At 47.5% G+C, this 14,448-nt stretch overlaps 2 protein-coding genes across 6 annotated transcripts in view; both read left to right on the top strand.

Moving 5' to 3' along the window:
• NBR1 (NBR1 autophagy cargo receptor) overlaps positions 1–7,864 on the top strand; it is a 32,557-nt gene extending 24,693 nt beyond the window's left edge. For 3 of the 4 annotated variants that reach the window (XM_080678553.1, XM_080678556.1, XM_080678554.1), the window contains exons 17-21: positions 222–654; positions 1,441–1,535; positions 2,213–2,270; positions 2,963–3,071; positions 5,287–7,864. In XM_080678553.1, coding sequence (XP_080534679.1) covers positions 222–654; positions 1,441–1,535; positions 2,213–2,270; positions 2,963–3,071; positions 5,287–5,460 — 869 coding nt within the window. In that variant the 3' untranslated portion in view covers positions 5,461–7,864. The remainder of the gene's footprint in view (positions 1–221; positions 655–1,440; positions 1,536–2,212; positions 2,271–2,962; positions 3,072–5,286) is intronic. The other variant, XM_080678555.1, reaches the window with a different exon arrangement.
• Positions 7,865–9,469: 1,605 nt separating this feature from the next.
• Positions 9,470–13,606, top strand: TMEM106A (transmembrane protein 106A; the record flags this gene model as incomplete). 2 transcript variants are annotated; one of them, XM_080678755.1, is made up of 7 exons in its annotated part: positions 9,470–9,644; positions 10,141–10,204; positions 11,609–11,762; positions 12,220–12,360; positions 12,472–12,515; positions 13,068–13,121; positions 13,486–13,606. In XM_080678755.1, the coding sequence occupies 7 exons, from the start codon at positions 9,470–9,472 to the stop codon at positions 13,604–13,606; spliced, it is 753 nt and encodes a 250-aa protein (XP_080534881.1). The 2 variants fall into 2 exon arrangements, with proteins under 2 accessions (XP_080534881.1, XP_080534882.1); XM_080678756.1 differs by lacking the exon at positions 12,220–12,360.
• Positions 13,607–14,448: the final 842 nt, after the last annotated feature.

Here is a 14,448-nt window from a genome sequence, read left to right as displayed (position 1 = left end):
CTACCTTGTTTTTGTGAGCTTCAGTTTTATTCAGCTTTGCTTAGGCTTCAGACTTAGAACATGGCCATGATATGGTTCCAGCAACAACCCTTCCCTTGGGTCATCCCTCTCCTCTGGCTTTTATAACTGTAGCTTATGACCCACAAGGCTTTACCAGGTAAGGATAGCTCCAGGGGCTGCTTTTAGCTTATGCCTTAAAATTGGTTGTTTTCATCCTTCAGTGAAATTTGCCTCACCTGAAGAGGGACCACTTGGAGATGAGAGAGAGGAGATGGTCCATATCTCTGAGGAAGAGGCTATTGTGGAGGAGGAAGAAGAGGATGAGGAGGATGAGCTCAAAGATGAAGTTCAGAGTCAGTCCTCTGCTTCTTCAGAGGATTACATCATCATCCTGCCTGAATGCTTTGACACCAGCCGCCCCCTGGGGGACTCCATGTACAGCTCTGCCCTCTCACAGCCAGGCCTGGAGCGAGGGGCTGAAGGCGAGCCTGGGATTGAGGCTGGGCAGGAACCAGTTGAGGCTGGGGAAACACCCCCTGGAGGGGAGAACCAGCCGCAGGGGTACAGCATCAACGACATCCTCATGACCTCACAGACTCTGGATACAGTGCCCCTCACCCCAGAGGTGGTGGGCCCTCCACCACGGCTGCCCAGGTACCATCCACACACCCCTCAGCTGGACTGTTCTTCAAAGGTGGAATAAAGAGAGGAATCAACTTGATCTCAAAACCTGTTTTGTGTGTGTGTGCGTGTGCATGTGCGTGCATGGGAAGAGACTATTTCCCATAGTAAAAGTCTGAATTTAGATGAATAAAAGTTGTACTTCCCAGTATTTGTGGATTCTGGATTCAAAGAAATACCTGTTTTAGTTAACCTTAACTATCTGAGTATCATCTATCTACTTATGTTTTGATCATTGAGAGCCAGTTTTTAAACGCAAACATCCCTGGACCTTCTCTCCCTGTTCTATTGACTCATGGGCAAAGGTAGCAGAAACTAATTCTCATATTAACCCAACAGAGTGTAATTAGGAACTTTATTAAGGAAAGAGTATAATATGAAACCAGAGAGAAGTTATTTTAATTCTCTACTAGGTTCTGCCTGTGTCATTGCTCTCTCATAGGATGGGAAATGGTAGAGCCTGGACTATAATTAAAATCATTCTCCCAGGGAGCTAGACATTTCCCTTTATCAGCACCAGTTGATATAGGGGGAAGTGACTAAACTGAAGCCAGTCTTTCTAGCTTGACTGTAGCTGAAGAGGAAAACCAGAAGGAGAATGAGCCCTTCTCACCTGATCCCTAAATTCAGACATGTGATCTGGATCAGAAATGTGAAGCTTCTGTAGAGAATTTGGCACTGCTGTGCTTTGTGCACTGTTTCCCCACCGTTACCACAGGTGCCTTTTCAACTTACTTTCAATGTTGTGTCTTTCTGAAGGAGCCCTCCTTGTGCACAGCATCATGGCTCCCCAGGAGTGGATTTACCGGTTACCATACCAGAAGTTTCTTCAGTCCCTGATCAGATCAGAGGAGGTAATGATCCGCCTGAGCTTTATTTCTTTCTTTATGTTCTTTTCTAATAAAACCAGGTATAAATAGGCACTCAGTCTTTGTGATTCTTGGCAGTTTTTAGAAATTTGCCCTTTCACTCTTTCTGTGTGCCTCCCTTTTCTATTCTCCAGCTTAATATTTATTAAATGAGACCTCATAGAGGAGGTCGGCAGTGTGCTGTACTTGAAAGAACACAGGCTTTGGAGCCCAACCAGTCTAGGTTCCAGCCCCAGCTCCATGTTTCCTCACTGTGTGACCTTTCAGTGGTTTAGCAGGTTTACTAGTGTAACACCTGCAGGTCTGTTTCCTTATCTTCAAAATAAGGAAAATAGCACCTTGAAGTTCTGAGTAGACACTCAAAAGTCACTTCCTACTCCCTCAAAAAACAAAACTTAAAAGTAGTTAAGAACTAATAAACTAATATAGGATTAAAGAATTACTTTTTCTGATTTAATAAACAGTCACCTTGCAATGCATTCTGGACAGTTTCTCCTTATCCCTTAAGCCACCTGGAAATTTTCCCAAATATTAAAAGGAAAAAAAAGGCTTTAAACACTGTGATCAGATTGCCACCTGCCTCACTAATAGCCTTGCTCTGAGGTAGGAAACACCAGGCACTTATGGATGCTGCATCTAACCAATAGCTCTTTTGCTTTTAGAGCCCAGAGGCTCATCAGGACTTGTAAACAGCAGACAGAAGAGCTATGACCACTCAAGGTAATTGGACCTTGTGCAGCCTCTTCTTCAGAAGCAGGTGGATATCCTAGTATTGCTTCTGCTTAAACAAGCCTTCTCGGAGCATGTGCCAGTCCACAGAGCAGAGAAGGAGAGCCATCATTCCTTCTTGTTCTTATTTCTAGAACTTGTGAGCAACACTGAACAGAGGGTTAAAATTGATGTTCAAGAGTGTTCACATTCCATACCAGAAAGAGTGTCCTCAATACAACTCACCCTTAGTACCAGAGGAGAAGGCAGGAAGGTCAAGCCCACTTGCATCTTAGTAACTAGACACACCTGCCTCTCTGCTCCCAGTCATCTCAGAACATTGTCAAGGTGGGCTTCTTCCAACGAGTGTCCAGTAAAAAATCACATTTCCTTTGGGAGGTGTCTCCGCTGAGGTGATTGAGCAGATACTGCCAATACCCCACAATGTCCTGACCACATTAATTTTCAGCTGGGACTGAAAGCTGGCATGTTAATCAGCGTGGGGTGTTTTCTCCAGTGCCCATACTTTGCAGCAGTAGAGCTGGGCCCTACATCAAGATGTATAGCTATAAAATGGATAAGAAAACTTACTCTTTTTTTTCTCAAGGAAATTTCATTTGCTTTTAAGGATTAGAACTTAGATTATCTTGTAGGAAGATAATGGTTTGTGTTCGTTAGGGAGATAATTTAGTTTTCTTCCACAGGCACCACCATCATGGGAGCAGCATTGCTGGGGGACTGGTGAAGGGGGCTTTGTCAGTTGCTGCTTCTGCATACAAGGCCTTGTTTGCTGGACCACCAGTCACTGCACAGGTCAGTGCATGATTTATTTTCATGAACCAAACCCAAGTCATCAATGAAAACTGTGTCATCTGGGTTGGAGAGTAGCATGGCATTGTAGGAAGCATAAGCTTTAGGTTTAGTCTTTGGTTAACACCCAATTCCACCACTTTTTAGCTTAGCTGTATGACTTTGGTCAAGTTTCTTAAGGGAGGAAAGGAAAAACACCTAATGTTTTTTGAGGCACTATTTGTGGAGCTCTTCCGAGTGCTGAGCGCCGGTGCTACCAGATGAATAAGGCCCCAGTGCGGCCCATAGACAGTGGGAAGCAAGTGAGGTAAACAGACATTTACTGTAGAATGTCAGATACAGTGTCGGTGTTCTTGACAAATGGAACACCTCAGCCTAGGGTGGGCTCCTGGGTAGAGCCAGGGATGGCTTCCTGGTCAGTGATGCCTGAACTAAGTTCGAAAGGACAAAATAAGTGTTTGCCAGGAGAGAGAGATATAGGAAGGGCATTGTAGACGGAGTAACCAGTAAAAGGACTTGGAAGTATGAGTCTGGAAGGTGAATTTAGGCTGAGAAAAATAAGAAAAGACCTTTGCTATGCAAGCATGATGCTGTGTTAAGTGGTTTGAAGTTTTAGGGAAGTCATTAACCTGATCAGATTTGTCTATAACATGATCAGATTTGTTCATAGTAAGGTCACTCTAATGTGGAGGCTAGTGGAGCTGGGAAAACCATTTGAGAATCCATGTGCAAGTGGAAAAAAAGTATAGGAGAGAGAGAGAAATAGCAAAACTTAGAGACTATGATTAAATGGCTAGAAGTCAGGGATAAACCCAAAGTTTTCAACTTAGGCAATAAATAGTATCATTCATTAAGAGAGGATATGCAGGAAGAATATATTTGAGCAAGAGGAGAAGAAAATTAGATCAGTCTAGGTAGTGTTGAATTTGAGGCACATCCAGGTAAAGTTATCCAGAGTGCAGTTGAGAATGTACACCTGGCTTAGGGAGAGATTTGGCCTGGAGATAGTCATTTGTATACAGGTTATAGCAAAAGCCATGTGATTGGATCGGATTTTCCAGGAAGACAGAAAAGCAAGAAGCAGCCTTTAAAGATCATGGAAAGAAGGAGCGCCCCTTCAAAGAGAAAACTGAGAACTTGGAGGCAAATGAGAGAGTTCTGTGCTAGAGCTTGAGGAAGACCTGGCCAGCAGCTTCAAATGTGCAGAGAAATGTGAACAGGTGGAAAGGACTTTGACAGTGCAATAATGCCTCACTTTCAAGATAGCTGGATTACCAAGGGAAAACGAGAGTAAAAACTAGGGTACTTAAGTCAGAGGGAAACATTTTTAAAGATGGACGAGCTAGTAGCAAAGGAGATTCATAGTCAAGATGAGAGAGGATAATTAATAGAAAAGGATTTCTGAGGTCGTGATTGTTAATGAGATACAAAGTACATGTGGAAGGATTAACTTGGCAAAAAGAATGGATAATTCTGAAATGAAAGAAGGATGGATGAAGGGAACAGTGGAATTAGATGTAGAGGGAAACAGCAGAATATGCACTCAACACATCTACATACTTTCTCACCTTAATCCTTTCAGTGCTACAAAATAGGATGTATTCTGTACCTCCATTTTCATAAATAAGGGAATTAATACTCAACACAGTAAATAAATGGTAAGAGTCAGGGTATTCTAAGTGTTACGAGGATTTAATAAGGTTGTGTCCACCATAGAATTTTGCCTAAAGAGGGAGTAAATGAATGTTAGCCCCCTCTTACCTGCATCACTTCTATTCTTAAAAAAGAAAACCTTAAAAGATCACCTAGGATATAATTTTCCAGGCAGTTTTTTCTGCAGCTCTTTTGCATCTAATTAAGTTTCTCATACTAACTTCCAGTAACACTCTCATCTCTTGCTTATACTAGTCCCATCCTCACAAGTATCTTTATTTTCAGAGTTTGCATCTTTTACTTCATCTGGCCAAAGAATACTTTCTTCTGAAAGTTCCCTCTGAAGCATCTCCTCCTGGCTCTAAGGACAAACCATACCTAATCCAAAACAGGGCCTTCCCCATTCTTACCCTCTCAGATGACCCATTAGTATCAGGTGGACAGGAGTGTCATACCCTTGCATCTACCCACCTAATATTTTTAATAAATCTGGAAAGATTAATATGACTTGCAAGATAACATGTAAATATACAGAAAACGTTCTGCTTTTCTTGACTCTACACAGCCAATAGTTTCTGAAGATCAGACAGCAGCCCTGATGGCCCATCTCTTTGAAATGGGATTCTGTGACAGGCAGCTGAACCTGAGGCTGCTGAAGAAACACAATTACAACATCCTGCAGGTTGTGACAGAACTTCTTCAGGTCAACAACAATGACTGGTACAGCCACCGCTATTGAGAAGTGACCATGTATTAAATAACTGCCTGCTGCTCAGAGATGATCTTTATTGTCATTGGGGTGTGGGGCAGAAGCCCTTGCTTATTTCTTAATCTAATGAATATGAATAGAGCCCATCATTGAATTGTCAAGACAATACCTGTATTACATTATTTTTTTGGAGCAAATCAAAGACCAGACGTAAATTTTCATTTTAAACATTGAATGAGTAGTAGAAAGACAGCTTTTCAGTTGATTTGGATAAAACTCCTTTCTCCATTTTAGTGCGTTGGAGAGTATAACTTGAACTTCTTATACCATTTTTCTTTTGCTTGTATTGAAGTTGAGTATTTTTCTTGGTTAATGCAGATGTTTGTATGGGGTTATATGTTAATTGTCAGTTTTTAAAAGAAATTCACCCTGAGCCCTAGCTGGTTTGGCTCAGTGAATAAGAGTGTCAGCCTGCAGACTGAAGGGTCCCAGTTTTGATTCCGGTCAAGGGCACATGCCCAGGTTTCGGGCTCGATCCCCAGTAGGAGGTGTGCAGGAGGCAGCCAATCAATGATTCTAATCATTGATGTTTCTCTCCCTCCCTCTCCCTCTCTGAAATGAATAAAAATATTTTTTAAAAAAAGAGAGGGAACGAAAAGAAATTACCTGAAAGTTGTTTTCAAGAATTACTTAAAATTTCTCTATCCTATCCCAAGGCTCAGCTATGTGGTATTAAAAGGATACCCAGAGCATGATAGGAATGTTAACTCTTCCTTTCTCAAAGAGAAAGTAATTTCCTTCAAGACTTAGTAATTGGCATGTTGTTTTTTGAAGAGCCCATTGATGAATTTAAGAATATCTACCTTCTGGGTTTCTACACTTCAGTGAAAGGAGAGGGGAGTGTGCTAATTAAACCACCAGCACCTTTTGAGCAGAGTCTGTTGTAATTTTACATACATTTTTCTTTTATTTAAGGGAGAGAAAATTAGGTAGTGTGAAATATTTTGCTAATCCTATAGAGCAGGGGTGGGGACCCTTTTTACTGCCAAGGGCCATTTGGATATTTATAACATCATTCTCGGGCCATACAAAATTACCAACTTAAAAATTAGCCTGCTATATTTGGTCAAACATTTAATTAACACACCCCTAATGCCTTGGCAGGACCAGACCAAATGATTTCTCCGGCCTTATACGGCCTGAGGACTGGACATCCCCGCCCCCCTCCACTATAGAGGAAGGAATAAAAAAACTTCTATTAAAGGGAAAAAAATTTAACAGTTACCTTTTCTTCTATGTCAAGGCAGATTTTATTTACAGTAGAGTTGGGGGGTGGGGCGGGGAATAGAAACAGGAAAAGTGAAAAGCAGGCTCCTGTGTTAATCTTGGCAAAGTTCAAGGGTGGGCAAATGAGTATGTCTGAGGCATAGGAAATCCTGATGACTTCCTGGAGGTTTAAAATCTATTCAGGGGTACCTAGCCCTAGAGTCTAGAACAGAAAAGAGAGGCTGGTGTTTTGCAAAACTTGGATGGGACAAACACTGAATGTTTTTGGCCCCAGGATGAGTGGAGAAGAACTTGCTTCCATGGGTGCAGGTCATCCCTTTGTTTACAGAAGAGAGTCAAAAATAAGGCAAGCCCCCAAATTGTGGGTCCTGGTAGAACACAAAACATACTCAAGAGCCAGGCAGCAAAGCAAATACCTTTACTTGTACGCAGAAGGGTGCACACACCCGGTCTGGAAGCACCTGCACATGAGCAGGTGGTCTGCTTGGCTTTATAATCTCTGTCGCGTGGGACCTGTCCCTCTTGACTGGAGCTCAGGCGCACAGTCTTTCACGATAGGCTAATTCAAAGGGAGGGGTTGGCTTTTGGGGGTCAAGATGCGGCCCCAGGGAAGCTGCAAGCCATGTGGCCAACATAGTGGCTGCAAGCCATGCAGTCCAATGTGGCGCTGTCTAAACTGTTCCCTGACAGAAAAGGTGGCTTGTTTATTCTCACAAGTCTTGGGTACAGTTGGTGAAGAAAGAGGTTACCAAAAAACACTAAAAGACATATTCGAGAAAATTACTTAAAGAAGAATCTCACCAGCCCAAAAGGGGAAGGATAGAAAAATAGTATTTAACCTGGTTGGTGCTATAATGAATGACTTTAACACAATGATGTTGTTTATTTACAGTATAACTCTCAAATGCTAATTAATAAGCCAGGGTTCAGGCCAGCCAGGCTGTTCATTATTTAAAGCGTTTTTATCCGGCTTCTGGGTAGAGGCTGAGCGGCAGGGTGTGTGTAATCAATGGGGTTGATGTGGGGCGGGACTGCCTTGATCCTCTGAGTCGTATTGTCGGGCCCTGGGGTGCGGTCGTCCGCCCCATTGTACTTGTACATAAGTGCTGAAAAAAAATGGTGAAATAAAGGTAATTTGAAAAACCTACCTGGATTGACTGTCCTTGTGGAAGCAGCGGCCGGGGCCTGAGTGACCTCTGAGGAACATCTCTGGCCGCTGGGTCAGAGGGGCGGGCCCTGCCGGGAGCGGGGGCGGAGCTTCCCAAGGCCCCGAGTCAAAGCTGGGGCGGGTCCCTGGCTCCCGCACTTTCTATTCCGCTTGCAGCCGTTTCTGTCGTGTAACCGCGGGTAAGGCGCTCACGGGACTCTTCTTTCTCTCTGGGAGGAAAGGGCCAGGCATTCGCGGCTAACGGCCTCTGCGGGTGTCCGGTGGGACGTGAACTACCTCCTCAATGAAATGCCAGCCTCTCCGTCGGCTCCTCACCCCCACCCGGCCAGTGGCCCGCCCCGGAGTAGAGCGGGAAGCGGCTTGGCTCTCGCCGCTCCCCACTCCCTCCAACGCGGTGCACTGGGTCCCCCAGGACTCTGCTGAAGGGGCCCGGTTGCCTGGCCGGCCCCAGCGTGGCTCCTGGACGACCCTGCCCTGCAGGCCCTCTTCCCCCTGGACGCAATCCCAAATCTCTTGCAGCTGAGAGGAGCCCAGATCTCCGGCTTGAACCAGGAGAGGCCCCCGTTATTTTGGCCCAGGAAGGGCTGTGCGGCTCACCTTGCCCACTCATTCTGCCACCACTCTGGAGTTGGGGGGCAAGAACCTGGAGTTAGCCTTGGCCTTTCCTAGTGAAGATGCTGACGTTGCTACTACCCGCCCCCGGGCATCCTTTCTGACCCCACCTCAGAAGGCAGTGAGGAAGAGGTTTATGCCCCTTCCAGGTTTTGCTAGGGGTCTTAGCCTCACCTGTGGCCAGTCTAGCCTCCTTTCTCTTCTTTCAAAGAATCCCTGCCTTATTAAAGGCTGCACCTGCCCAGGCTCAGGAATGGAAGCATTCCACCCCCGGGCTGGGAGACCTCAGGCATTTCTGCCTGGGTGCTCTGGAATCCTCTTGAGAGTCATTCTGTTTAGAGTCATCTTGCAGGAAGAAGGGACTCTACTGACTGCTGTCCCCTGCCCTACCCAACTTACTACCCCTGAAGTGAATGCCTGCTCAGCAACTTTTCCAGGAAAAAAATATGATCTTCTGTTCACTTACAGAGGTCCCTTTAAGTGAAATAACTTCCTCTTTTCCCTCTTGTGGGCAGATTGAGCGTGCCTACAATAATGAAAGAAGTTGGAAATGCATTGAGATTTCTGACCTGAGAGTCCAGTGTAACTGCTCAATTTCCCATACCCTAGCTCAGTGGTCGGCAAACTGCGGCTCGCGAGCCACATGCGGCTCTTTGACCCCTTGAGTGTGGCTCTTCCACAAAATACCACGGCCTGGGTGAGTCTATTTTGAAGAAGTGGCGTTAGAAGAAGTTTAAGTATAAAAAATTTGGCTCTCAAAAGAAATTTCAATCGTACTGTTGATATTTGGCTCTGTAACTAATGAGTTTGCCGACCACTGCCCTAGCTATCTTAGGCTTGAACTTGCTGAAATGGTGGTGGGACTCCTTGCCAATCTTGAGAACCTAAAACCAAATTGACATTCAACATCAGTGCGAACAAGCTAGCACTGAGCTTTGATCTTTTCTCATTAGTGAAAAAGACCCCTAAACGATGGGTGAGACGTTCTCCCAGCTGGGCTCTCAGGAGGATGAAAACCAGTCGATCCTACCCCCTGACTCAGCCAGCCATGGTAGCAGCAAGTTTTTTTCTGCACCTTGTGAAAGGGCTGCTGGTGCCAGCTTTGTGACTTGTCCCACCTGCCAGGGCAATAAGGAGATCCCTCAAGGTGAGTGGCTCAAAGCTCTGGAAATAGCCTGCAATCCAGGAAAAGCTCTTGGCAGTCAGCTGGCCCATGGCCAGGTGCCTCTGAGACTATCCTTGAATGGGGTTGGGTCTCCCAGCTCTTGGTCCCCCAGTGTAAGGCTGGCCAGGGAGATGCTAACGCCTCCTGCCCTGGTTGTACTCCCCAGCCCCTGGGGCTTCCAGCCTCTCTGCTCCCTTAGCTACACTGTGCCTTCGGATTCAGGAAGTTACAAATGGCTTCTCCAAAGAAGCTAGGCTCTGATGAAGAAATGCCAGAGATTCTTCACATCTGTTTATGAAAACCTCACTTTCATTCTAGTGATGGCAAACTTCAATATAGAGCAGTGCTCCCAGTTCTGCTGAGGGGCAGAGGTGGCATGCTTCTGACTCCTTTGGGGGGTGGAGGGGTGCTTCTGGCAGACTGGCACAGGAAACATTTGTCATGGACGCCCCTCCCTCTCACTTCTTTCTCTTTACAGAACTAGAGAAGCAGCTGGTGGCCCTCATCCCCTATGGGGACCAGAGGCTGAAGCCCAGGCACACGTAAGCTCCTCTTCCTACCTCCCAGCTCCACAGCCTGTGACCCCTGGGGCTGTTCCTCTTTGTCTACCCCATTCTGCCTCCCCCCAGATTTTTCTCCATTGATTCTCCCACAAAACGCCTGAGCCTCACTGGGCTCATATGTACTAGCCCCGCTTCTGAGGATTTTCCTGATTTCAGAAACCCAGGGCATAGCTACCTTAAGCCACTTGGTGTCCTTCTGAGCATCATTGCCTCCAAGAAACATGGCTCCCCCCCGCCTTTTTTTTTAACATTAAATTTTGACAAATTCATCTAGTGTTTGCTTTGTTCTTCAACTGCTTTTTTAAATGTTTTTATTTCAGAGAGAGAAAGGGAGAGAAGGATAGATACATCAAAGATGAGAATCATTGATTGGCTGCCTCCTGCACGCCCCACCCTGGGGATCAAGCCCCATAATCCAGGCACGTGCCCTGACTGAAATCAAACCGTAACCTCCTGGTTCATGGGTTGACGCTCAACCACTGAGCCACACCGGCTGGGCCATGGCTCCCTTTTGAAGACAGAGGACCTCTTGACTCTGCAAGTCCTTCCAGGTGGGAGGGAGGGCGTGGTCTTGGCTGCTATTGGTTTGGGAAGTTATTTTTCCTAAGAGCTTCCCCTGCTGTGGCAGTTCAGACATGCTTGTTCTCTTCCCAGTAGAAATGGAAAACCAGCTGCTCCCTGTTCGGAGACACTTCGGAGCCTTAGAGGCAGCCCTGAGTTTCTCTAGGCCGGGGGTGGGGGTGTCATGACCCTGATCATCATCTGATCTATTTGACAGGATCACTGCAGTCTCCTCCCAAGGTTCTCAGCTTCAGTGTGGGAGCCAGCACCCAGCCCTCCCCACCACTACACCAGAATCTAAATCTAGCAGTGCCGTTCATGAGATACTTACAAGGTGCTATCTCTTTAAGGCACATCTCTCTTTTAAATTAAATGACAGATGATGTCCTGTTCTGAATATTCAAAACTCTCAAAATTCATGTGGACTGGCTTTTTCCAGTGGTAATAGCTAGCATTTGTTGAGCTTTAGCTATGTGTCAGGGCCTGGGATTGGTGCTTATTCATGCATTAGCGGATATCAAATTCTATGAGGTAAGTACAGTTATCTCCATTTTACAAACAAAAAACTGAGGCTTAGGGTTGCTCAGAGTTACTGGACCATTGGGTACAGAGAGCTAGTAATGGAAGCCCAGCTGTGTGCCACCTAGTCCTGTGCTCCTCCCTGCTCTGTGCCACATCGGAGTGTAGGCTGGCCCTCCACATCCTGGGGCTACACTGGGGGGACAGGATGCAGAGGGAAGCCTTGTATGTGGAGAGGAGTGTCTGAGTTCCTTGAGGTTCAGACTTCTCCACTCCTCTCCCCTGGGTCCTACTTTCCCGCAGGGAGCTCTCCGTGTGCCTGGCAGTGCTCATCTGCCTGGTGACCTCCTCCCTCACCATCTTTTTCCTGTTTCCCCGGTCCATCGACACGCAGCCGGCAGGCCTCAACTCCTCCTCCACTGTGGCCTTGGACGAGGCTGTCTACATCAACATAACGGTGGGTGGGTGCTGTGCCTCTGGGCTCTGACCCCCACCTTCCCAGCAATACTCCTCTGTAGCCCTGCCCACTGTGGTGATCCTGGGCACCCAGAGGGTGTTAGAAACCTGGGGAGAAGCAGGGGCAACCCTGAACCGCAGATTGTGTAGGATTAGGACTCTCCACAGTGAAGGGTCAGAATCAGGGCCCAAGAAATAAATCACAGGGTGTAATGGGGGTGGCGTGCCTGAGGCTCCCTGGGTGGGCAGGGTGGGACTGGATCCTGAGCAAGCTTAATGTTTTAGTTAAAGTGACTCCTCACCATTAGGAGCCCCCTAGAGGGGCTCCTGGCACTGGTCCTCAGCAGCTGAGGTCCATATTGGGGGTGGGGCTCAGTCAGGTTGGGGGTTTTGAAACTGACTTCTCCTTTCCAAGGATGGCCACACTCACCCCTCCCTTTCCTTATCTTCATCCCCAGAGTATCTTGAACATCTCCAATAGCAACTACTACCCCATCACTGTGACCCAGCTAACCATTGAGGTTCTGCACCTGTCGGTCGTGGTGGGGCAGGTCTCCAACAGCCTCCTCCTCCACATCGGCCCTTTGGCCAGTAAACAGGTGTCTCCCTCTCCCTGGCCAGCCCTGCCTACAATGGTGTGGACGTGTGAGGTGGTGGGAAAGGGGGTGGCGGCTGGAGTTGGGGCTAACCCTATGCCATTTGGTTGACAGATGTTTTATGCAGTAGCCAACAAGATCTGGGATGAAAACACATAGTGAGTATCCCTTGGTCTCTTCTCCCTCAGCCTCTTTTCTGTTTGGAAACCTGGTTTTAATCCCCACCAGGTTTTCTGATTGCTTAGCACAAACCCTGCAGCCAGTCTTTGGCCTGTGCTCAGGGCTGAGGCTGCAATGTGCAAGGACGCGTTCAGGGTCCCCAGCCTCTCTTCCTGTTCAGACCTAGATTGGAATGAGGAACAGGCTAGAATTTGGTTAATCCTTACACTATGTGACCTGGGGCTCTTTGGTCTGAATTGCTGGGGATGAATGTCATTTTCTGCTGAGGGAGGGGCCAGCATGTGCCTGGGCCAAGCCGGTTGGGATTGGCGGAGTGAGGCTGCAACGAGGATGACATACTCCTCAGTCAGAGCTAGTGGGGAGGGGTGGGGTGGCATTTGGGGGCCCTGAGGGAAAGGGGCCTAGAAGGTGACAAGGATGGGACTTGCAGGTCTTTAAGCCTTCTGATGGCCACTCAGTGTGAAACCTGGTCCAATGTTTCTCTCTCTTTCTCTCTCTCTCCCTCCTCTCCCCACCCCCTCACCCCTCAGCAAAATCTGTAGCTGGCTGAAAATCAAAGTCCACCATGTGCTTTTGCACATCCAGTAAGTAGGACTTGGAGCCCTGGTCTCCCCTCTCCCACTTCTGACTCCAGTCTCTCCTCAGCCTCACCTTGTGAGAGGAGAGTTATCCAAGGTGACCCCATGAATCTGTTAGTTCTTGGGAAGAGGAGGTCCAGCCCCTGCTCTAGGTCCCACCTTGCTCCTAAGCTACTAGTGTGACAGCCAGAGAGCTGTCTGCAACACAGGGGAGGCAGCAATCTCAGACGCCTTAGCAGAGTGGGGAACAAAAGAAAAGAAAGGGAGAGTGGGATCTGAGGGAGCCAACCCCCCATCCCCAGACAGCAGGCCATGGCCAGAGCTTTCCTCTTCCTCCCAGACATAACAACAAAGCCTTTTTCCTCTCCAGGGGCACCTTGACCTATATCTGCCTGAGCCATTCAGAGCAGAAAGTCTTCCAGAGCTATGAATATGTGGACTGCCGGGAAAATACATCAGGGCCCCACTTGCTGGTCCCTCACCTGCCGTGACCTGTCTGCTGTCCCCAAACTCCAGGCACCTGCCAGCCTGGTCTGTATCTCTCACAGCTCCGTGGTGCCCAAGGATGGACTATGGTGACTTGGCCAAAGGAAAAACACTGCTTTATCACCCCCTTCCCCCCAACCCCCCGCCACACACACACACACAGGAAGCGCTCTGATTTCCACGGGCACAGAAGCCGGGTTCTCCTAGGGGCTGCCACCAGGTCTTGCCCTGGGTCTGGCTTGAGGGAAGTCCACACTTCCTACTGCTGCCCCAGGCCTTGGAGGTATCTTAGAGTCCCTGGCGTGGCCCCTATCCTTTGTGTTCTGAGCACCTTAGTTGCCCAGCTCCTCAGGTCTGGCCTTCCTCCTGCCTGAATGTGAGAAAGCGTTTTATCTAGCTTTAAAGACATGAATTCTTTTCCGGTTCTCCACCTAGTGATGGGAAAGCGACTTGGGGGCATGCAGTGCTATCTCCAGGGTCTTTTACAGAACACAGGTGCTCTCCTGTGCCTCCCTGCTTCGGTTGTGTGACAAAGTGATGGTGATGATCGGCTTCTCTCCTGGGAACTTGTCCCCTGCCCATCTGACAGCTGGATTGGCCGAGGCTCTGCATCCTTCCTGGTTACAGACGGCCTGGTTCCTAGGAAGACAGCTCAAGCTTCTCCTCCATGAAACAGTTTATTATTCTCTTCACAGCAGAAGCAACTTAAAGTAGCAGGGGAGGGAAGGGAGGCACCTGGCACCCATTGAAAAAAAAAAACACAAAAAAAACAGACAAAGCCAGAGTCATTTTAACAGATATTTATTTATTGAAGGAGAGCTTCTGACCGGTGGTGAGCCCATAACCC

This window comes from Plecotus auritus (assembly GCF_963455305.1).
Source record: "Plecotus auritus genome assembly, chromosome: 7".
Classification (NCBI taxonomy): domain Eukaryota; kingdom Metazoa; phylum Chordata; class Mammalia; order Chiroptera; family Vespertilionidae; genus Plecotus; species Plecotus auritus.
This window is presented reverse-complemented; position numbering and strand designations above follow the sequence as displayed.